General features: G+C 45.1%; 1 protein-coding gene across 9 annotated transcripts in view; it reads left to right on the top strand.

Annotated features, from left to right (window-relative positions):
• The window catches only part of RALGAPA1 (Ral GTPase activating protein catalytic subunit alpha 1), a 508,613-nt gene that overhangs the window by 400,954 nt on the left and 82,670 nt on the right, over positions 1–24,989 (top strand). For all 9 annotated transcript variants that reach the window (XM_082275707.1, XM_082275706.1, XM_082275704.1 and 6 more), the window contains 2 exons: positions 15,344–15,502; positions 21,464–21,591. In XM_082275707.1, coding sequence (XP_082131833.1) covers positions 15,344–15,502; positions 21,464–21,591 — 287 coding nt within the window. The remainder of the gene's footprint in view (positions 1–15,343; positions 15,503–21,463; positions 21,592–24,989) is intronic.

Here is a 24,989-nt window from a genome sequence, read left to right as displayed (position 1 = left end):
ACCAAATCTCAAGTTACATCTCACGACTGGGTAGACTTTACGCGTCTGCTCCAACTTTCTTATACAAATCACTCTCCCTTTCTACCACCCCACTATATTATTGGTAACCTAGCTTTTAGTCCGGGGCTCACCAGTCCTTCACTTACAGCCCTTACGACACGACAAATATTCCAGGCCAGGCACTTCATCAGCTTGAATATGACTGTCCCTGTCGGAGCTTACCCCTACACTCTGAACTGTCGAACCTGAACTTTTGGTGCAAGCTACAACTGTCAGATTTCCTGGCTTCTTGACCCCTTGCTGCCTCATATGCATGGAAACGTACACAATTTGAACAACTTTGTGACACTCAGTTGCCCCCTACAGCACACCCTCTATTTAACATATAAACTTCTCATCTCTCCCTCGACTGACTTTAAGCCTCCATAAATATTGACATGGGAACAAGCCCTTTAGCTCAGTCTCACACAAAAGCAGATAGACAGGATCCTTATTTGTACTTTAAAAAAATCCCTGTGTGCTCCAGGTAACAGAAATTCCCCCCATAGACTGCACAACATGTTTCCCTAGACCTCTACATTCTGCTGGAGAGGCTGTTGCAGACATATTCCATATTTTCTGGGCCTGCACAAGGTTTCACCCTTTCTGGTCAAGAGGTACCTCTTCTCGTAAATTTACAGACTGGGACCTTGCTTTCTTTACTCGACAAGTTGTGATGTCACTGTTTGGATTAATTGATACAATGGATGCCTTTTGTATTTTTTTTTTTTTTTTTTTTTTTTTTAATTTCTCTTGACAAAATAAGGAATTTACAAAGAAAGAAAAAATACTAGCTTTTTTGTTAACTTGAGCCTGAACAAACAAATTAAAAATGCAGTACCATGTACCTGTTTGGTCATTGTAGTTACAGCAAAATTAGGTGAAAGTAAATTTCATGTAAGTACATTTTCTATTTACATTGCGTCATGTGAATTGTCCCTATAGCCTTTCTGTCAGGGCCCACTTTGCTTGTGACAGTGTCTAGGGAGCAAACATCCATGAACAACAGTGCTGGCAGCCAGTTCCATCTTAAATTAGAGTTATTGGATGACAATTGCATTCAGTCTTGCCTCCAGGTTCCATTTCACATTTCTCTTAGGTTCAGTTTGTATAAGGTCTGACAGCACAAGACGTATCACAGGAACCTAAATGAGAAGATGATGCTGCACAGCAGGACAGAGTATTGGAGATAAAGTCATTCACAGGAACATTTCAAGAGAAAGAAATCTGATTGAAATTGTGTTAACATTGGCATGTAGCGATAAATGGGAAATAGAATCAGTCAGTCATCTTAATTATAGATTGTAATGGTACTTTGCTCTACAATGAGGTTACTATATGGTAAGAAAGTAATGTTTAATTCATTTTTTAGTTGAATATTACTGTATTGAAATGCCTATAAAATAACTTAAATTTTAGGCATCAGTTTCAGCATTTTCTATTTTTTGGGGGTTTATGCTGAGCAAAGTGGCTTATCTTTATAAGGTATAAAGTACATGTAAACATGAACAATGACTTCCTTTTATTTCTTCCCTTTTGGCCTCGTAAATATACAACTGAATGTGTTTTGCTATATCTGTTCATTAAGTACAAAAAAAAATCATTTTGTTCCAGCTAGAAATACAGTGAGCTCTTAACCTATTATGGTGAACTGACAAAACAGTGCCCTTGCTGAGTTGAAATTCCTAGTCTTGCCAGCCTTGCCCAGGTTATTTCTGTGCACTACAGAACACATCCTCATGTAGGTGAGGCGAAAAGGGATGTGTTCTGTAGTCCTAACTCACCTCCTTTCCTAGGGTGAGAAGAACATAGGGATATAAAAAATAATTTCTACCGTGTTAAAAAGAAAAAAAACAAATCTACATAATATTGTCATGTGCTTTCTTTTGCTTAATTCATCATTACAAATCGCTTAACAATTTAAATATGTAAGCAGGGCCTAATTAATGTATATTGTCAGGATATTGTATCCATAAGGTATCCAATTTAGTTTATATCAATAATTGATTTCCCCAGCAAACAGAACATTTTCCTTCAGCTAGCTACGGTTTAGACAAGCAGCTGTGAATCTACGTTTCTCTGTCGCTCATTGACAGACGTAGTCCTCTTTGATTCACATCAATTGGGTTATGCTGCCTCCGCAGGAGTAGGACTAGGCAGAAAGAAAAAACGTTCTGGCTCCACCCCAGGGGCAGTCCCAGAGGGCATATCCTCCCTCTCTCTGCTACAGGGAATCAGTTTTTTTCTGTCTAGTCAGGAGTAAGGACCTAAGTTCCTTGCTGGGATCTCTGGTCCTGGCAAGATTTTTTAGAAAAAATATTTTTTTTAGGTAGTTTCTCCAGTTTTTTTCCTGCGAGATCTTCAAGCAAATTACGCCGGATCTGGGCGACGGGCTGGATGTTGAGATCCAGTGGTCACCCCAGCCGGCCTACGAGCGCGCGCAGACCATAGCATCACGCTTGGTCGGCCGCGACACATTCAAGTAAGTATGCAGGACCGGGCGGCGGGCTGGATGTTGAGATCCAGTGGTCACCCCGGTTCAGCCTACGAGCGCGTGCAGACCAGAGCTCCTCGCTGGGTCGGCCGCGACAGAGTCCCATTGGAGGGACTGACCTTGCGAGTTAAAAGGTCTCACTTGGACGCCAGGAACCAGAGAGTCAAGGCGTCCGGAGTGGTCAACAACCCCCCACTTCGGTGGAGAGGGTATTGTGAAGAGAGGGTGCCTGTCGGTCCGGTATGGTGAGTAAATGTTTTCCCTTTCCTCTTTATGAGGCATTTTGGAATACGGGCCCCTCCATACATGGTCGGAGTCTTTCTGACACTAAAAGTCCCCCTTGTAATGCAGAATGTGTTCGGTGGGCAAGCGGACTTGGTTTGGGAGCTAACACTCTACCCAGCAGACTGCAGTATTACAGCAGACATAGGAGGTATAAGCCTACCTTGATTGTAGTGGACCTCCTGCAGGTTGATAAACCGCCATTAGCGTGGTATGCAGGTGGATGTGCTGGGAAAACGCTACTTCGGCAATCCGCCGCCATTTTGCTGTAGACCAGGTACACGAGCGTCCGCAGGTCACGCCGGCCGCCATTTTTTTGGAGTCTATTGTCTCCCGTATGGGGGCGGCCATGTTTGAAGAGCCCAGCTAGCCTAGAGGAGGAAGGCGTACACAGGGGGCGGAGCCACTTCCTTCTACCCGGGAAAACGAGCACAGTTCTTCCCAGTCGGCACAAGACAAACGCTGACTGCAGTTGTTAGGAAACTTCTCTGCATCGGGTGGTGAGCCTTGGGGGTCCCTCTCTCTCTCTGTGGGGGTCAAGAATCAGGTACACTGAGGGGCGCTATTGCGCTAGGGGGATACAGATAAAGTTTTTTTCTGGCAAAGTGTCCTGGGTTAACATGGACCCTGCCACTCATGTATCTCCACCTGATCCCCTCGAGGTGTCTGCAGGATCCTCCAGCACCCCGCTTACTATTGAATCATTGTCAGCTATTATGGAGACCTTTGTGTCCCGGGTGGAAGTGGCTTGTCAGGGACAGGGCGCAAGAAAGCGACCCCCGTCTACCCCCATTTTATCTGAAACTTCGGATTCAGAATCTGAGCCTATTCCTGCAGTTGCAGGTACCTCATCTGGGATTGGTGTCTCGGGTACTGTCTCTTCAGACAGTGAGGAGGATGTTTTGGCATCAGCCATAGCCCGAGAGGAAGCGTTGGTAAACGCACTCATTGAATCTGTTCAAGAAACCTTAAGATTACAGGGTACTCCGTCGGAAGTAGCTGAGACTGAAATTCCCTTTGGTACTAAAAAACGCATCAAAGTGGCGAAGGTATTTCCACTGCCCAAATGTTTTGGCAATCCGATCAAGGAAGAATGGAGTCTGCCAAAACGCACTTCTGCTATTTCCAAACGCATTAGCAGGCGTTATCCGTTTGAGGAAGCCCTCATTAAGAAATGGACAGAACCACTGGTGGTGGATTCACCAATTTCTAGATTAAATAAAGCCACGGTTATTCCATTAGAAGACGCTCCGTCTTTTAAGGATCCGGTGGATCGCAAGATAGAAGCTATGTCTCGCGCCATGTTTTCCTTGATTGGATCAGCTTTCAGACCAATAATTGCTATTGGGCTGGTTTCGCAGACTGTAACTGAATGGACCAAGTGGTTACGCCAGGACTTAGAAGAGGTCCCTCAGGCGGTATCAGATTTGTTGGAACAGATGATACAGGGGTTACAGTTTGTGTGTGATGCGGCGTTAGACGCCACTCCATTATTGGCGCGAGCATCAGTTTCAGCAGTGGTTCTCAGGCGTACACTGTGGCTAAAATGTTGGTTAGCTGACCAAGGTTCCAAAAAAGCATTGGCTAATCTCCCCTTTTTAGGAGAGCGTTTATTTGGAGCCAACTTAGATGAGATCATTAAGGATCTCACGGGAGGAAAGAGCACCTTTTTACCGCAAAGTGCTAAGGGTTAAGGACCTCGTCAAAGACGGGGGCCTTCTTTCTCCGCTCATAAAAAAAATTTTCGTCCCGCGGGTGAAAAAACTAAGTCCTCCAAAGCTCCTTCAGGAGGCTTCAGGGGACGTTGGTCGGGCAAGCAAAAGTCCGACTCGTCCAGACCTGAAGATAAGACTACTAAAGCCTGAAGGTGCGCCCCCACCCATAACTGGGGTGGGGGGACGTCTTCGCCGGTTCCCGGATCCATGGCTCTCCAGAATCCCGGACAAGTGGGTTTGCGAAGTCATAAGATCAGGGTACAAGATCGAGTTTCGATCTCTCCCACCGGCGCGATTCTTCCCTTCCAATATCCGACTATCCCCGGATCGTTTAGAAGATCTGCGGAGAGCAGTCACGGATTTACTACAACAAGGAGTGGTAGTCCACGTTCCTTGGGCAGAACGCTTTCAAGGGTTTTATTCAAACCTATTTACAATACCCAGGAAAGAGGGCAAGGTGCGTCCAATTCTGGACTTAAGGGCACTCAATTCCTTTGTCTACATAAGAAAATTCAAGATGGAGTCCATTCGCACAGTAGCGGCCTCCCTGCATTCAGGGGATGTCCTAGCGTCCATAGACATCAAGGACGCCTATCTTCACATTCCCATTTACGCAGGACATCAGCGGTTTCTACGTTTTTCCGTAGAAGAGAACCACTATCAGTTTGCGGCGTTACCTTTCGGTCTCGCCACGGCTCCTCGGGTCTTCACGAAGGTGTTGGCCCCTATGTTGGCACTACTGCGCCAAAGAGGCATATCGATTCTAGGTTACCTAGACGATCTTCTGCTTCATGCAGAGTCTCCACAGACCCTGCTACAAAACCTAGAGATTACTATGATCTCTTTACAGGAATTCGGGTGGCTGGTGAACCGGCAAAAGTCTTTTCTGGTTCCCACCCGGAGGCTCGAATATCTGGGTCTAATTCTAGACACATTCAGGGCAAGAGTTTTCCTTCCGGTAGGGAAACTCCGGAAGATTCAATCAGCAATCCAGTTGTTACTATCCAACAGCTGGTCTTCTCTTCGGACTTGCATGAGGGTTCTGGGGTTGATGGTGGCTTCCTTCGAAGCAGTCCCATTTGCCCAGTCCCATACCCGAATTCTTCAGGAAGAGATTCTTCTCAAATGGAATCGGAATCCGGAATCCCTGGACAATCGTATCCGATTGAGCAAACAGACCAGAGAGTCTCTGGTCTGGTGGCTTCGATCTCCGATGCTCAGCCAGGGAAAGTCATTTCTGCCAATATATTGGACGGTAGTGACCACGGATGCCAGTCTATCCGGATGGGGAGGAATTCTTGGTCAATTATCCGTCCAGGGACTTTGGTCCCCGGAAGAATCCAGTTTACCGATAAATGTACTGGAACTGAGAGCGATCAGACTTTGTCTCATTCACTGGACCGAGCAGCTCCAGGGCAGCCCGGTTCGGATTCAGTCGGACAACGCCACGGCCGTGGCTTATGTCAATCACCAAGGGGGCACCAAGAGTGTCCGGGCGGCCAAGGAAGTGGCTTGCATTCTTCGCTGGGCGGAACGGTTTGTTCCAGTTATCTCTGCAGTGTTCATTCCGGGGGTGGAGAATTGGCAGGCAGATTATCTCAGCCGTCAGACTCTGGATCAGGGGGAATGGTCCCTCCATCCAGAAGTTTTCCACCAGTTGTGCCTACGTTGGGGCACCCCGGATGTGGATCTGTTGGCATCTCGATTCAACAGGAGAGTACGGAGATTTGTGGCTCGCTCCCGCGATCCTCTAGCAGAGACCGCAGACGCACTGGTCGCCCCGTGGGGGCAATACCAGCTAATGTATGCCTTCCCTCCTCTCGGGTTACTGCCAAGACTTCTTCGCAGGATAGAGGGGGAAGGAATTCCAGTAATCCTGGTAGCTCCGGACTGGCCTCGTCGAGCCTGGTACGCCGACTTGGTCAGGCTGGTTGCGGACGTCCCGTGGCGACTTCCTCTCAGGGAAGACCTACTGTCTCAGGGACCGATCTTCCATCCTGCTTTACGATCGCTGGCTTTAACGGCCTGGCTATTGAGACCCAGGTGCTGAAGGACAAGGGATTGTCAGCTTCAGTTATTCCTACTCTAGTTAAAGCAAGGAAAGCGACTTCCAGAAAGATTTATCATCGCACATGGAAGTCCTACATTGCATGGTGTGAACCTCTAGGGTTCCACCCACGTTCTTATTCGGTTAGTCGAATATTAGCCTTTTTGCAACAAGGGGTTGAGCAGAAACTGGCCTTGAGCACTATCAAGGGTCAGGTTTCAGCATTAGCTATCTTCTTTCAGAAACCTTTGGCTACTCATTCCTTGGTGCGGAATTTCATCCAGGGGGTGCGACATCTGGCTCCGCCAGTGCGTGCACCGTTACCACCCTGGGATCTTAACCTAGTATTGTCGGTTCTTCAGAAACCTCCCTTTGAAGATATTAGGGAGATCCCTTTACCTACGTTGTTCCAGAAGGTAGCCTTCTTGGTGGCCATCACTTCTGCACGCAGGGTGTCAGAACTGGCTGCATTATCTTGTCGTTCCCCATATCTGGTGGTTCATAGAGATAAGGTGGTTCTTTGTCCGAATCCATCCTTCCTACCAAAAGTGGTTTCAGAATTTCTTCTGAATGAGGAAATTGTATTACCTTCCCTGTGTCCTAAGCCCAGCCATCATCGGGAGTTTGCTTTACACTCCTTGGATGTGGTTCGGGCGATCAGGGTATACTTGAAAACGACAGACTCGTTTCGCAAGACGGATTCACTTTTTGTGGTCCCGGATGGACCCAAAAATGGGTTGCCTGCATCTGCCGTGACTATTGCCAAATGGATCAGACAGACGGTGGTACAGGCTTATTCTATTAAGGGTCGGGAGCCCCCGTTCCCTGTTAAGGCGCATCCCACTCGGGCACTTAGTGCGTCATGGGCCTTTAGCCATCAGGCGTCAGTGGTCCAGGTGTGCAAGGCGGCTACCTGGTCGTCGGTGCATACCTTTACAAAACATTATAAAGTTGATGTAATGGCATCGTCTGATGCCTCGTTTGGCCGCAAGGTTTTGCAGGCCGCAATTTGAGGAGACCAGTGGTCTACCTCGAGGGTTTTTTTCCGTTGGAATTTTTATTTGAGTCTCATTCTTTGTTTATAATGAATCTTTAAAACTTCTAGTTGGCACCGGTTGGGCCTTCTAGATTGGATTTTGATTTCTGTCAATCCCACCCCTCATTTGTGGCACTGCTTCTGGATGTCCCAATTGATGTGAATCAAAGAGGACTACGTCTGTCAATGAGCGACAGAGAAAATTGGATTTTTGTAAGATCTTACCGTAAAATCCTTTTCTCTTAGCTCATTGACAGACGTAGTACCCGCCCCTCTATCATTGAGTTGGGTTGGGTTAAATTCTCTGACACTGCTTTACAACAGAACTGATTCCCTGTAGCAGAGAGAGGGAGGATATGCCCTCTGGGACTGCCCCTGGGGTGGAGCCAGAACGTTTTTTCTTTCTGCCTAGTCCTACTCCTGCGGAGGCAGCATAACTCAATTGATGTGAATCAAAGAGGACTACGTCTGTCAATGAGCTAAGAGAAAAGGATTTTACGGTAAGATCTTACAAAAATCCAATTTTTGTGCAAGATACAGTATGAGGTAGTGTCTCTGCATCAATGTTCTATTGGAATGGAATCTTGTTCTGATGTTGGCCTCTCTATTTAAAAAACATTTAGTGGAATTCATAAGGAATGTTGCAGACACTTTTAAGAATTCCTTCAGACACCTGTGTGACAAATGACATTGTGTGCAAGTTTGTTTACATGACACAACAATGTACATGCTTTTGTCATGTTGGTCATCGTACTCCAGCTTCTCTCCCTATTCCCTCCCTAAATTCTTCATTATGGTTTTTTTTTTTTCCTTTTTTTAGTTTTCTTTTGTTTTTTCTTGAAAGTTTAAAAATAAGTCCTATCAGCATTTACATTTCTGGTCCTTATTTTTTTTGTTAGAAGCTTTATCTACATGTGAAAATTTTGGAGGTCAGCTGTTGGAACCTCTTTGAGGGTACTTCGACTTTACAGCACTCAGAGCTTAATTTTTACTCTCTATACTATGTGTACATCCTTTTTTTCTTCCTAATGACCCTGAATATTTGCTGAAGTTGGTTCTGATTTGGAACCTATCCTTTTTTTACTTGTTTTTTTTGCTGGAGAATGCAATAAAAAGCAATAAATATAGAGAAACATGTACATAAATTAGTCACTAATCTAACAGGACTGTGGCAATAATTGCCATTTCTCTTTCATTCATCGATGGACACAGCGCTCCATAAATCATAACTACTGGGTTATATTGCCTCCTCCAGGAGTAGGACTAGGCAGAACAAAAAACACCTGGCTACACCCACAGGCTGTCCTCAGCTTGGTATATAACCCCCCTCTCTGCTCTAGGTAATCCGTTTTAATCTGTTTAGTCAGAGTAAGGACCTAAGCTCCTGGCTGGGATCTCTGGTCCTAGCTTGTTTTTTCTCCTTCCTTACACCTTTTTTGTTTTTTCTCCCGGAAGATCTACAATCAACTGTTAGGCTGGGGAACGGGCTGGATAATCTAGATCCAGAGGCCCCCCAGCCCAGCCAGCAAGCATGGTAGATTGCAGCTATGCGCTATGTTGGCCGTGACATAGCCTTACAGACAGAAGCTGGCCAGCGAGGTAAACCTCTTGCAAGGTTGCATATGACCAGGCTTGGGTCTGAGTGGCAGTGGTTCCTTGGCCAACAGTTCCCCTATTTTGGTGGTGAGGATTCTGTCTGGAGCATTACCCGCACCATGGAAGGGTAAGTACAGTCTCTACCCCTCTCCTCCCCTTTTGACTTTTTTTTTTTTTTTGAACGCGGGTAACCTCCAGGGACGGTCAGACCTCCTCCCATCCTTAAAAATCCCTCAGTAAGCTGGGCTTCCCACACTCCTTTTTCCCCATCTGGACCTAGAGTCTGGTGGGGGTCCCAGGGCAGAAAATGCAGTGTAGACCCTTGGGGTTGCACCCGTTACCTCCACTCTGTTAGGGCCCTGGGATAATGTGTCCTGCTCTGGTAGTCTGGAGAGGTCCCAGTGTAGGAGGCCCCTAGGTGCATGCCCCACTGTTTGCAGTGGGGGTATAGTGCAGGGGGTCTCTAGTGCAGAGTGTGCAGCTGAGTCTCCCCTAATGTGTGTCCTACCTTTAGGAGGGGGTCCCATTGCAGAGGGCACAGGGAAGATCCTGGCAGCATGCTGTAGCTCATGGTGGCCATTTTTCCTTCGTCTGGCTGGTCTCCGATTTGCGGCTATGTGTTTGTAGCCTGATAATGTTGCGGGGGCCATTTTCCCCTTAGTCTGGCTGGTCTCAAGCTGGCGGCCATTATTGTGTAGCCGGATGATGTCACGGGGGCCATTTTCCCTTGGTTCGGGAGACGCTGGAGACGACCGAAGCTTTGTGGGGATGCCAAAGCTCCTCTTCTTCCTCTCCTTCCTCAGTTTCCTCTTCCTGTGCCCGGGGACATATGAACACTCCTCCGATCACTAGAGTAAGTCTTTGGGGGTCCCTGTTATCTCTCTCTCTCTCTCTCTCTGCTAAATACCCTGAGACTTGGGGGGGGGGGTCCTTTAGTGGTGCCAAAAGATTGTTTTTGTACTGCAAAGTCTTCCTTTCCTTATGGAGCCATAGGGTCACATCTCCCCCACTGACCCACTCATGAAGGTGGCAGGTCCCTCGGAACCCCAGCTTCCCATGGTTGCACTGATGGTTGTCCTTCAGGCCTTAGTTCCCGGTTGGAAGTGGCGTGTGCGCAAAGGCCCAGGAGGAAGCGTCTTCCGCCTTTCCCTGTCTCATCTGATTCTTAGCCTGATGCCCCAAGGGGGCTTAATATCACACTCCCAGATTCATCTGATAGTGAGGATGATTCCTCCATGGTCGCAGCAGCGAATTAGAAAGTACTGGTAGGACCCACCTATAACTGCATTGCATGAGACTTAAAAAATGGAGGATGCGGCTGATGTAGCCACGGACATGGCTGTGTCGTTTGGTACGCATAAGTCACCTCGCACCCCAAAGGTGTTTCCTTATGTGCCATAAATTACCCTTTATGGTCCCCAAACATTTTGCTGTACCTTACCCTTTTGAGGAGTCCCTTTTAAAAAAGTGGACCCTCCAGTTTCCAGGTTGAACAAAGCTACCATGATCCCAGTAGAGGAATCCCCATCCTTTAAGGACCCGGCCGACAGGAAAGCGGAGGCTGTGGCACGCAGCATGTTTACTATGGCTGGTTCGACATTGTGGCCAGTCTTTGCCTCAGCCCTGGTGTCTTAGATCCTAACTGAATGGGCCAAGCTTTTGCGCCAGGGCCTGGGGATGAGCAGGTCCCCACTGCTTGTGTTGATTTAGCAGACCAGTTGGTCCATGGACTGCTTTTTTCTTTGTGATGCAGCTTTGGATAACAGCTCTTGTGCTGTCCAAACTTTCTGTTTCAGCGGTGGTGATTAGGCGCGGTCCCTATTGCCATCTGCCCTTTCAAGGCGGTCGCCTGTTTGGGGCTACCCTGGATGACATCATAAGGGTAATACGGGGGGGAAGAGTACTTTCCTGCCATATCCTAGGAAAGGGAAGGAGGCTTGTTGTAGATGGGGTTTCTCCATCTCAGCACATAGAAAACTATTTTGTGTTTCTAGGGGAGAGAATAAGGGAAATAGATCTTTCAAATCTTCCCCAGGAGGTTCCAAGCATCCTTAGTCTGGTAATCCTAGAGCTAACTTCTCTGGACCCACAGACAAGACCCCTTCAGCATGAAGGTCTGCCCTCACCCATTATTGGGGTGGGGGGGACATCTTTGCTGGTTTCTGTCCTCTTAGACCTCCTCCATGAGCGTCAGGAGTATCCACAAAATGATTATTTTGGAGATACCCAGAAAGGGGGGACAAAGCTTGTCCTTTTCAGGTTTTTTAGGCCCAGAGTCTCCTTGTGCGGATTTAATTCCTGCAAAGGTTCAGGTGAACTACCTAAGGTCCCCCCTATCCCTGTCCAGAAAATGTATTTGCCTAGGTCTGATTCTAATTGACCAGGGTAGTCCTTCCTCTGGACAAACTTCATAAACCACAGGCCGCGATTCACCGGCTGCTGTCACAGATAGTTCTCTCTGCCATTTTGCATACAGATTCTGAGTTTGGTGGTATCCACCTTCAAGACAGTTCTGTTTGCACAGTCCTACATGCAGCTCCTTTGACAGGTTTAGCTCCACAGGAGGATACCGAGGTTCGTGGCGAGATCATGGTTCCTCTGGCAAACGCCACGGTAAGGCAAGTATTGTCCTCGGCTCAGGCTTCTTCTGCAATACCTGCGAGAGTCTTCCAACCAGTCTGGTGGCCATAAACGTCCATTGGGGCTACCTCTCAGAAAAGACCAGCTGTCCCAAGGTCCACCATCCTGCTTTACAGTGGCTGGTTTTAATGGCTTAAATATTGAAAGCCAGGTACTAAGGGATAGAGGTCTGTCTGGATCAGTGATCCCTACTATGGTGAAGGCGAGGAAGTCATTTTTTAGCAAGATATACCATCGTACATGGAAAACGTGCAATTCTTGGTGTGATTTGATTGGCACTCATCCTCGATCCTTTTCTGTGGCTTGGATCCTTGGCCTTGAGTAGCATCAAAGGCCAGGTGTCTGCCCTGCCAATCTTTTTTTCAGCGACCCCCTAGCCATGCACTCTTTAACTCGTACCTTCATTCAGGGGGTTTGACATGTGGCTCCACCTGTACAGTCTCTTGCCGCCATGGGATTTAAATGTAGTACCTTTGGCTCTCCAGAAACCTCCATTTGAGAATATTCGGGAGATTCCCTTGCCTAGGTTATCCCAGGTGGTGACATTCTTGGTGGCTATTACCTCAGCCCGCAGGGTATCGGAATTGGCAGCATTATCCTGTCGCAGTCCCTATTTAGTGGTCCATAGGAATAAAATGATTCTTCGTTCCTGTCCATCATTTCTGCCCAAAGTTGTCTCTGACTTTCATTTGAATGAGAACTTTGTGTTGCCTTCCTTGTGTCCCAAGCCGGCTCATCCCAGGGAATTTGCTTTGCAAACCTTGGATGTGGTTTGTGCGATTCGGGTGTATCTGGCAGCTACTGAGTCCTTTCGGAGGTCAGACTCTCTTTTCATAGTTACGGACGGACCAAGAAAAGGGCTGGCCCCTTCTTCGGCTGCCATCTCCAGATGGATCAGACAGATGGTGACTCAGGCCTATTCCATTAAAGGACAGGTTAAACCTTTCCCTGTCAGGACACATTCTACTCGGGCACTGAGTGCTTCTTGGACCTTCCCTGATAAGGCATCAATATCGCAAGTTTTCAAGGCTGCTGCTTGGTCGTCGGTGCATACCTTCACAAAATTCTATAAGGTAGATACTTTGGAATCTGCAGATGCTTCTTTTGGCTGCAATTTTTTGCAGGCTGCTGTTTAAGAGGGGCGTTTTTTCTTTCTTTTTTTTTTTTTTTGGCCTATTATTACCCTTAGGCAGCACTCATGGAGGCACGATGGGAGGTGTTGCTGGGTCCCAAGTGTCCATACCAGACCATCTGTCCTCCATGCATGTTCAGCCCTTTGGCCACCTATACCATATAAACCATAGATGGTGTGCAGCTCAGTCACCTGTGACCTAGCAATCAGCAATGCTGTGCTGCCTGGACCACCAGTGTCTTAGCAAAAAATGAAGTTGCATTGGCCAGGGCACAATCGGGATGGGGGGGGGCACATTTTTTGTATGCATTATAACTTCCTAGGAATCTGTCGCAAATTGGGATGGTGTGTGGGACATCCCCTTCTGATCTCTGGTCTACCTTAATTTAATGTGGTGCACTATGCATATTTTACACCCTATAGACTTCCCAAAATGAACTCCACGCTCTCTTCGGAGTGGTGGGACCCCATGGGATTTCGCACACATTTTTTGGACTTGTCCACTGGTTGCTGGATTTTGGGAGGCGGTAGTTACTTTTTTGAACTCCTTTGTCTCCTCTCCCTTGCAGACTTCAGTGTCTCCCTTGCAGACTTCAGTGTCTGTATGTCTGCTGGGACTGATGGAACCTATTCTCCCACGCGGAGTGTTTGTTGGCGACTTTTGCATTATTTTATGCTCGGAAAGCTATTGCTCTCCATTGGAAAAAACCTATGCCCCCACCACTTTCATTCTAGAAACAATTGATTAATACCAGCTTGCCATTGTATAGGGACACTTACCTCAGCAGGGGATGCCCCTGTAAATATGATAAGGTTTGGTCTAAGTGGTTGGCCGAGCCTTCCACGGCTTCGAACACTCCCAAAAGCCCATAGGAACTTTATTTACATCTCTTGGTTGGTGCTACTCGAATGTTGCTGCTCTCTTGGTGCGGAATAACTTTTTTTTTTTTCCTGCATTATGGAGCAAGTATTGAGGTGCTAGTTGGAATGACACACTTTATTATATACAATATAAACTGATGTTCAAATGTTCCCTACTGGTCCTGTTTCATGAGTAGCCATATCCTAATGTGACTGTGTACTTGCATTTTTGTATACTGTGCTTAGCGTGTGTTGTGGTGTTTGTTTTGTTATTATATATAATAAACAGATCTTTAAAAAAAAAAAAAAAAAGAATCTGTCGCAAATGTTGCATCAGATTGGCGCATCACTTTCAACTGAGGTCGTATGGGCAGAAAGTGTCACAACTACTTTACTGAATCAGTGTATAATTGTATTGTAATTGTCTCCCCAATCAAAAGAGTAGCCACTGATATCCCTATATGTGATTTTGTTTTAATTGTAATATATTGTGACACCAAAATATCCCCTGCAGTACCAAAAAAACAGCCATTGTAAAAAGTTTTAAAGGTATGTATGCTGATTGTTTGAAAGGAACTTCACTCTCCCAAAGTTTTTTCCCTCTTACCCTGGTGTTATTCACAAACTCAACTGGATTGCGAATCCAGATTTATCCTGCTGTGAGTCATCACGCTGCTATTATACACCAGTTCCCTCACTTCTATTCTGTTTCAGGCACTCTTTGATGATGTGCCACTAGGTCTGCCCTCCTCTGTATGGAACTTGAGGCATCCTTGGATATGTGATGTGTATATCCCTGGAGGCTTTGGAGTGAAGATGATGTCCTTCTCACCTAGGCCAGAATAGTGGATGAAGCAAACCAAAAAAAAATGTTAACCAAAAAATATATTTGATGTTTTACATTGCAGAGGAGGTGAGGAGTGCAGTGATGCAATGCCTAGTGAATCTAATGGGGAAAGGTCTGCTTAAAATTTTACCGGAAAACGCTATATGGCCAAAAGCATGTAGACAATTGACCATCACACCTATTTCAGCTTGTTGGTCACCTCACCCTGAATCCATGAGCTTTAATATGAAGTTTCACTTAAAATATTAAGATCATAATATGTAGCCGTTTCAGGTTATTTGTTAGGCAGCCCCAAAATAAATCAGTGGTAGGAGTCATGCATTACTACTTCCTTAAAAAAATGTGAGTAATCTACGGTTTTAACTTCTTTCAGCTAGTTTTTTGTTTTTTTTCTTACGGCAGGGCTGTCACTCTGTTTCATTTAGTCTGTCCCTGCACACCAGCTTGCATATAATTAGGTTATATAAGTTTCTTATTATGTTGAACATGCACCATTTTTCATATCTGCACATTGTATGCTTTGCTGTTATTGTGCCTAACACCCTAAGGTAGATTACATTTTCATGAGCAAATTACATTTCATAACGGTTAACTTTAATCTTTATTACAATTTATAGTTCTTCATGTCTGTTTTAATTTCCTTTTTCTCCAAAGCTTCGCCACCTTGGTAATGATGAAGTACATATCGTGTGGTCAGAGCACAGCCGGGAGTATCGCCGTGGCATTATACCCACTGAATTTGGAGATGTGCTGCTGGTTATTTATCCTATGAAGAATCACATGTTTAGCATCCAGATTATGAAGAAACCAGATGTGAGTCGCAACCCTGTTAGTCTTATTTTGTTTTGTAATGAATAAAGTGTATGTATAACCAAAACTTTTTTGTTTCATTTGGATATAGTAGGGAAGGATTAAAACCTTATCGGGTTAGTTTTGCTGTTTCCTGGAGAGATTTCCCTTCAATTCCTGTCTTGAAGATGCTACAGAAAGTGAGAGAAAATCTCCAAAAATTTTAGAAGAATTCCTATCTTGAACTGTTGGCCCCATTACATTTGTCCCCATTGGACCATTTCCCTTTAGCTCAGCACTTGGACATTAGGTTTTTTTTTAAAGTGGGTTCTGGGGTCAGCATGGCTTATCATGGAAAGGTTGAAGCTTAGTTTTATCTGAGAATCCACTGTGTATGTTTGTCTATGTGTCTTAGTCTACAGTATGTCATTAGAAGTATGTCTGGAGGAATGACATAACCCCAGCAATAACTTAATGTTTTTGCTACCCTAACACTTCATATTTCTAATATGTGGCTGCTGTACCGTGTACTTGTATGAGAATGTATCCTGTTCTCTTTGTATTTCTTTCTTTATGTGAAATCCTTGGTGTTCTGCCAGTCCCTCTGCTTTCCTTTTAAAAACTGACCACACTATGCAGGCGCACACACTGTGGTCAGTTCTCTAGCTATGCTGGGAACTCGGCCTTCTCTCCTCCAATGATAAGACTTATCCTGACACACCCATACTGCACAGCCATTCACTGGCAAGCTCAGTGTTCTGCTGCTTCTCCCCAGCTCTTATGCAGCTGCAAACCGAGGGAATGTGATCATTTATAAAAGGGTAAAAGGTATTTATAATGTTGTTGTTTTTTTATCTATATACAAAAATGGTTTGCCTTTAATTTTTTTTAACTAAATGGGTTTTTTACAAGGTGATCATTTACAATCACTTTAAGGCCTTACGTCTTCCACTGAGTCTACTCCTTTTCTGCAACAGTTATGATTACAGGCATGGGAAGTACAATCCCACTGTATCATGTGCTCCCAGCACACTTTCTGCTAGTTGGTTGGGAGTTGCTTACAGCGTGTAAATGTCTGCAGCCTGAAGTCATATTGTCCTCTCCTGCTAGATTCTCTTCCCTCTTTAAAGTCCTCTTTGGCTCCAATGCGTGTGGCTGGGTCCACTGCCCTCTCATCTAAGGTTCTTACTACACTCACCACAACCTTTTGGGCTTTTTAGCATCAAGCCTCTTTTCCTGATTTGCAAGCCTTTTACTTGGTCTTCTGTTCACATGTTCTGTAAGTTCAACCAGGTTGACTTTTCTGCCTCATCTGATGCCAGTTTCAGGAGTAGCGTTCTTCAGATGCCTCCTTGAGCTGCAAGCAGTCCCTAGTTCCAGTTTACATTGGACAATTGCAATTAGCGATTGTTTGCTGTCTTGCCCACCACCCAGTTGGACTGCTTTTGGACATCCCAAAGGTTTAGGATCCTACTGTAGACAGCAGCACATTTCAAAGATTTAGTACTTTCTGAATCCCTCAATGGACTCCACAAAATGGAGGGGTGAAGAAAGCTATATACATTCATTTGCTTCTCGTAAACTCTGATGTCGGAATTAATGTAGTGGATGGAGTGAATGTGCACAGATGCATAGTTTGTGTTGGTGGTTGATACAAGACAGCAGTTTAGCTGCTATCATACAGAATGCATTTGGGTTTAAAATAGGCTCCACAGCTTACATTAAATGAACCTGTCACTTGGATTTGCACAAATAACTAAAGCAGGGTTTGACAAATCCCAGGTCAACATGGCAAAAATACATTTCATCCTGGTGCCTGGGCTGACAACCGAATGCTTCCTCACACCCTGCATGCGCCTCCCTCCGCAATATATTCTGGGCTCTGCTTGTCCATCTGCAGGCCAGGTAACGGCATAGCAGATGCCTGCTGGGTAGAGGGGAGAGAGGAGAGCAGATGTGTGTTCTTGTGTCTTTCTTGTTGTTGACCCGCAAGTGGCATTTTAAGACGTCACTTTGGGGTCCCCATAGACAGTTTTCCTGGCCATTAAGGGAAAGAATGTAATGCAGACGGATGTGCATTGCATTACATTCAATGGAGCACAGGGGGGATATGCAGGGTCTTTTAGACCCCGGATGTCTCATTAAAGGGAACCTGTCACCAAAATATCACATAGGAGACTTTTTGTGTGTGATGGGAAAAAAAAGTTAAGGGGGGAAAAAAAATTGTTACACCCAAGCATATAAAATCCCTTCCCAAATTGAGGCATTTATTGCATTTTTGTGCCCCCTTAAATGTTGTCTTTTCTACACCTTTGCGGTAATATTGTGTAACATAAAAAATTGGAACTACCACTATTTTATTCTCCAGGGTGGTTAGCTTTCAGAAAATATATAATGTTTTGGGAGTTTTATGTAATCTTCAGGCCTAAAATTATTTTTTATACGTGTGCGAAAAAAAAGAAAACTGCTCTGGCAGCAAAAGGGTTAAAGGATAAGTTCACCTTTAGGAACTTGTTACACGTTCTTACCTGTAAGCTTTGTTTAAAAAAAAAAAAAAACTGGCTCCTAACGTTTTTAGCTGGCTGCTAGATTCAAAGAAAATTTGTCAAGCCCTGAACTAAAGTCATTTCTGAAAAGCAGTTACAACAAGCCGCCTGCTCTAATTTCATATCTACAAAGGATCATTCCTTCTAGTCACCATATGAATACTGGGTGCATAATCGTTTTTCAGCCATGCCAATACAGACACCTCTGGATTGGGGACATGGCAAAATTCCAAGTCATATCTAAAGTCAGAAATTCCCAGAAGGATGTACTCTTGGTTCATGCTGCCAACAACATTCATTGATGGCATTAAGAATTTGTTGATTTGGCATGTTGCGGTATTTGCATTTTACGTTCGATATAGATCTATCCAACAGCTTAACTCCACCTTACTGTCCATTCTGGTAATTTGTTTATAAACTTTGAAATAAAAATTTCGGCTACTTTGTTTAACATGTTAAAGATCTCTATCTCTAGCAATTGCAAGCTTTGTCCCCACAGTGAGATTCCCCCATCTCCTTTCCTGGTGACACCAAGACAGGAAGTGAGTGGAAATCTCCTGCAATGATATAACCCTCTTAGATGTGCTAGTTATGTATGAATCTAAAGTGTATATAAAGCCAGCACTTTTGTTTTCCATTTTGGGTAAATGATGAAATAGCAAAATTGTTTTTTTTTTTTTTTTTTCCCTATCTGCATCCCATTATGGGGTCACAGACAAAACAGTAAGTGAGAGGGAAATGCTCTCGAAGACCGTTGTTACCAGAAGAAGTGTTCCCATTGGAAGGTTTCCTTTCTTTTCCTGTTCTGCTGACAACACTAAGTTTTGGATTTTCCATAAGGGGTCACTGAGACAAGGAGCTCCTTGTCCTGGTGTCCAAAAGGAAAAAAAAGTGTTGTGAAGGGGGGGGTCCTAATCCTTCACTGTTCTATCCAAAACTAAAACAAAAAAGTGGATTTAAGTTCACTTTAAAATGACAGGTTTATGAACGACTATAGTCTTATCCTGGGGATATGACGCTGTGTTCAAACAATGCTGACTGTCTGTTCATTATGTCTGTGCAGAATTATCCTCCTGGAAGAGGAGGACATGGGATGGGGGAGATGAGACTGGAGGAGGAGAACATGGGGTGGGGGGGATGGGACTGAAGGAGGGGGGGAGACATGAGATTCAGAAGGAGGAGGACAAGGGGTGGGGGTGGGACTGGAGGAGGGGGGAGACATGGGTTTGAGGAGGTGGAAATGGGATGGGGGGGTGGGACTGGAGGAGGGGGGAGACATGGGATGGGGGGTGGGGCTGGAGGAGAGGGGGGGCATGAGATTGAGAAGGAGGAGGACATGGGATGTGAGGATGGGACTGGAGGAAGGGGCAGACATGGGTTTGAGGAGGACGACATGGGATGGGGGACATGGGATCCAGAAGGAGGAGGAAATGGGATGGGACTAGAGTAGGGCGAAGACATGGGATCCAAAAGGAGAAGGACATGGGATGGGGGATGAGACTGGAGGAAGGGGGAGACATGGAATCGAGGAGGAAGATGACATGGGATTGGGGGGGGTGAGACTGGAGGAGGGGGGGGAGACATGGGATTAAAGAGGAGGAGGACAAGGGATGGGGGGATGGGGCTGGAGGAGGGGGAAAGACATTAGATCGAGGAAGACATGGGATGGAGGGGGTGGGACTGGAGGAGAGGGGGAGACATGGGTTTGAGAAGGGGGACATAGGATGGAGGGGGGGGGGAGAGACGTGGGATCCAGAAGAAGGAGGAAATGGGATGGGACTAGAGTAGGGGGAAGATATGGGATCCAGAAGGAGAAGGACACGGGATGGGGGGATGAGACTGGAGGAAGGGGGAGACATGGAATCAAGAAGGAGGAGGATGAGGGGATGGGGCTGGAGGAGGGGGAAGACATTAGATCGAGAAGGAGGAGGACATGGGATGGGGGGGGGGATGGGACTGGAGGATGGGGGGAATCCTGGGATAGAGAAGGAGTAAGTCATGGGATGGGAGGATGGGAGGGGGGTGATACTGGACGAGGAAGGAGACATAGGATGGGACTCGGTGGAACAGCCATTGGGCTGATTTAGTGGGACAGCCAGTGGGCGGGCCCTGGGGAATGTTGGTGGTCAGGCCTCTGAAGGGGGGGTGTGGTGGGCGGACCCAAAATGGCTCCTCCCTGTTTGTCTCTCTTCTTTTGAACAGTCTGGTAATTACTAGTGTAATGGCGCTTTTCCACTGCATGGAACCGAACGGTTCGGCTCGCTTTTGTGCTTTTCCACTGCTGGTACCGCATGGTATGGTGTAGGAACGTTTCAGTTCGGTACGGCGGCGCTTTTCCACTGCATGGAACCGAACGGTACGGCTCTCAAAAACAGTACCACCTCGATTGTGGTTCCAAGAGGTACCATACCTGGTACCATATCCCACAATCCTTTGCATGCAGTCACTACTAGCCACTGATTGGTCAGAGAATCCCACCCACCACGTTTTTATCCCACCCACTTAACTTTAGTACTACTTTAGTGGAAAAGCAAACCATACCGTACCGTTCCAACCCCATACCATGCGGTACCAGCAGTGGAAAAGCAAATCGGGCCAAGCAGGGCCGAGTAGAGCTGAGCCGGTACTTGCAGTGGAAAAGTGCCATAAGAGAACTTTACCAAACCGTTTCAGGTGACTTTGCACCTCTGGCAAAGTTATCACAGCAATTGTCAGCATTTACAGTATTATTTAGATTTCATTGCTTTCTGTATCTATTTAATTTTTTTTTTATCCCATTTAATTGGAGAAAGTAATAACGGCCCAAGCTTAGCGTAGAATTATGCAGTATTTGGAAATCGGATGTCACCAAAAGGTACAACTGACAGCTGCACTATAGAAATTATTGTCCTGTGTTTATTTGTTCTTGCTTCAAGCATGAACTTTGCTTAGATAGACTTGCAACAGCAGGTTGTCAGCTTACATAGCGGTTTTTAGTGTAAATCTAAGGGGCATATACATTTAGTCTTGTCTTTAAGTACTGTAATACATCTGCATAAAGAAAAGGCTCTGGGCAAATGTCATTGTTTTAATGGCAGGTTTATAGTCAAATTCTTCATTCACTGGATTATTTAATGATCATCCAGACTTTCCTGACCAAAAAACCCATCTGTGACCACAATACTGTTTCTGCCTGGTTTCTAATCACACCTGAAATGCAGATCTAAGTCTAACATTTTAATACCTGGCTAATTTATATGATCGACTAATGTTATTGTTACCTATTTGACAAGGTCTTCTGTTCTACACATCCTTTTGATCCTCAGCAGCAGCTGGTGTTGTATACCTCTCACATGCCATTGTTTATGGGCCACACTGCTCTGACAACAGTCACATCCTTTGTTTTGTGAATTGGAAAATGTAAATGGTTCCTATCTAACATTGGTCTCCTCCTCCGCAGATCCCATTTTTTGGACCACTCTTCGATGGAGCCATTGTAAATGGTAAAATCCTTCCAGGCCTGGTCCGAGCGACTGCCATCAATGCCAGCCGAGCTCTTAAATCTCTCATCCCGCTCTATCAGAACTTGTATCCTTTTTGCATGAATTGTATGAGTTACGAAAATGTATGAAGCATTTAAAGATAGGTATGCTTATTCGTTCCTCAGATATTAGCTATTCTCCCATGAGGTTTTACTTTTTCAGCTATTTATCTTGTGGGTCAACATTTCCTCATGTAATATAGAGGGCAGATGTGAGCAAAAAAAAAATGTGACACGGTAGCTTTTTTTTTTTTTTTTTTTTTTTTTTCAAAAATGGATCTTCCTTTATTTAAAAATAGCAGAGCCTAGAGATACGTATAGAAATCTTGCCACTGGAGTCCGCCACCACCACAGATAACAACTACGGTATAACATTTCAGATAGCAACTAGAACTATAATAAGTTTGTACAAAAAAAAGGAAATTAAAAAAAAAAAAAAATCTAAAGTTCCCCTGTCTCACCGTGCTTATGCGCAAATGCAAACGCATACCTTGCTCCCGCACGCATATGTAAACGGTGATCACACCACACGTGAGGAATTGTCGCAAACGTCCGAGCCAGATTAATAATTCTAGCACCAGACCTCCTCTGAAACTCTAAACTGGTAACCTGTAAAGGTGTTTAATGCGACACCTATGAAGAATTTTATTTAAACACCGTAGTTTGCCACCATTCCATGAGCAGACGCAATTTTAAAGCGTGACATGTTGGGTATCTATTTACTTTGTGTAACATAATTTTTCACATTATACAAAAAAATTGGGCTAACTTTACTGTTTTTTTATTTATTTTTATTCATGAATGCTTTTTTCCCAAAAAATTGCTTTTGATAAACCGCTGTGCAAATACTGTGTGACATAAAAAAAAATTGCAGCACACACCATTTTATTCTATAGGGTCTCTGCAAAAAAATGAATATAATTTTTGGGGCTTCCAAGTAATTTTCTAGCAAATAAATAGAAGATATTTACATGTAGGAGCGAAGTGTCAGTATAGGCTTGGGAAGAAGGTGGTTAATAGGTAAACCTGTTCAATTGCTTTGTAGCACAAATTGCTAATCAGCCAATCACATGGCAGTAACTCAATGCATTTAGGCATCTAGACGTGGTGAAGACGACTTGCTGAAGTTCAATCCGAACATCAGAATGGGGAAGAAAGGAGATTTAAGTGACTTTGAACATGGCATGGTTGTTGGTGCCAGACGGGCTAGTCTGAGTATTTCAAAAACTGATCTATTGATATTTTGAGCCACAACCATCTCTAGGGTTTACAGAGAATGTTCTTAAAAAGAGAATACCCAGTAAGCGGCAGTTGTGTGGGCAAAAAAGCCTTGTTGAGGTCAGAGGAGAATGAGCAGACTGGTTTGAGATGATAGAAAGGCAGCAATAACTCAAATAACCACTTGTTACAACCAAGGTATGCAGAATACCATCTCTAAATGCACAACGCATTGAACCATGAAACAGATGGTCTACTAGCAGCAGAAGACCATGCTTGGTGTCACTCCTGTCAGCTAAGAACAGGAAACTGAGGCTACATTTCGCACAGGTTCACCAAATTGGAAAATAGAAGATTTGAAAAACATTGCCTGGTCAGATGAGTCTAGATTTCAGCTGCAACATTCAGATGGCAGGGTCAGAATTTTGCATAAAGAACATGAAAGCATGGATCCACCCTGCCTTGAATCAACAGTTCAGGTTGGTGGTGGTGATGCTATCATGTCAATATGAATCACAATCTCTGAGGAATGTTTCCAACTCTTTGATGAATCTATGCCACGAAGAATTAGGGCAACTCTGATGGCAAAAGGGGGCGAACTCAGTATTAGCAAGGTGTTCCTTAACCACTTGCCGACCGCCGCACGACTATCTACGTCGGCGGTCAGCCCCTCACAGGCAAAGTGACGTAGGGCTACGTCACTAGCTTGTGAGGGTCTAGGGAGCGAGCGCGCGCCGCCGGAGGCGCGCTCCCGCGTGGTCACGGACCCCCCCCGCGCGTGTGACCGGCGGACCCGATGTCCGCCAGCCACTCTGCGATCGGCGGGGGAGAGGGAGAAAGTCAGGCAGCTTGTGTAAACAAGCTGCCTGTCATTCTCCCCTCTGTATGAGAGATGATCATATGGATCTACTATGTAGATCCGTTGATCACTCTGCATACAGCTGAAGCCACAGCCAATCACAGTAAGAATCACGCCCCTAGGGACACACACAGCCCCTCCCTCTCAAATAAAGTTAACCCCTTCACTACCAGTGTATTTTTACAGTAACAGTGCATATATATAGCACTGATTACTGTAGAAATGTCACTGGTAACCCCAAAAGTGTCAAAAATGTCAGTCAAGGGTCCGATCTGTCCGCCGCAATGTCGCAGTACCGCAAAAAAAATCGCAGATCGCCGCCATTACGCGTTAAAAAAAAAAACAACAAAAATTACATAAATCTTTCCCGTAGTTAGTAAACGCAATAACTTTTGCGCAAACCAATCAAAATACGCTTTTTGCAATTTTTTTTTTTTTTACCAAACATAGGTAGCATAAAACAAATTGGCTGAAAATGTTAAAAAATTTTGATTTTTACATTTTTTTGGGGGGAATTTCATATAAAAAAAAGTGAAAAATATTGTTATTTTTGCAAAATTTACGCTCTTTTTTTGTTTATAGCGCGTGATCAAAAAATCGCACAGGTGATCAAATACCACCAAAAGAAAGCTCTGTTTGTGGGAAAAAAAGGACGCCAAATTCGTTAAGGTACAGCGTCGCACGACCGCGCAATTGTCCGTTAAAGTCACGCTGTGCCGAATCGCAAAATACCCCCTGGTCGTTTAGCAGCCAAATCCTCCGGGGCTTAAGTGGTTAATAATGTCGCCAGTGAGTGTATATATACTAGGAAATTGTGGGGGGGGGGGGGGGCATAGGGGTTTTAAACATTCCCTACTCTATCCCAAGCTAACTAAAAGGTTTTGGCTTTAGATACAATTCAAAGAAGCATTCCAGGCATCTGTATGTTATACATAGTTAACATTGGTCCACCTTGGTAAATATGTATATACTATTCCTTGCTGATGCCCCTAGAGGCTGGAAATAACTGAAGTAAACACAGCTACTTGCTTCCTGGTCCCATGCTGAGCAGCCGGCCTGCTGCATTGTGAATACAGGCCACACAGCACGGGCGCTGTTCAGAGAATGCTTTGCATTTTCTAAATCAGTGCAAAGCATTCTCTGATTGGACAAGGTGAAGAGCATGACATCACCAGCCTCTCCACCTTGTCCAATTAGTGAAAACTTTGCATTCAGAGAATGCAAAACGATCTCTGAATGGTGCCTGTTCCAAGCGGCCGACCTTCTGTGTTCACAATGCAGGAGAGCAGCTGCTCAGTTTAAAACCCGAAAGCAAGTGAAGATCACTGTTATATGGTGACCACTTCAGTGATTTCCAACTTCCATTGG

Source organism: Pelophylax lessonae (genome assembly GCF_965119305.1).
Source record: "Pelophylax lessonae genome assembly, chromosome: 13".
Lineage (NCBI taxonomy): Eukaryota > Metazoa > Chordata > Amphibia > Anura > Ranidae > Pelophylax > Pelophylax lessonae.
This window is presented reverse-complemented; position numbering and strand designations above follow the sequence as displayed.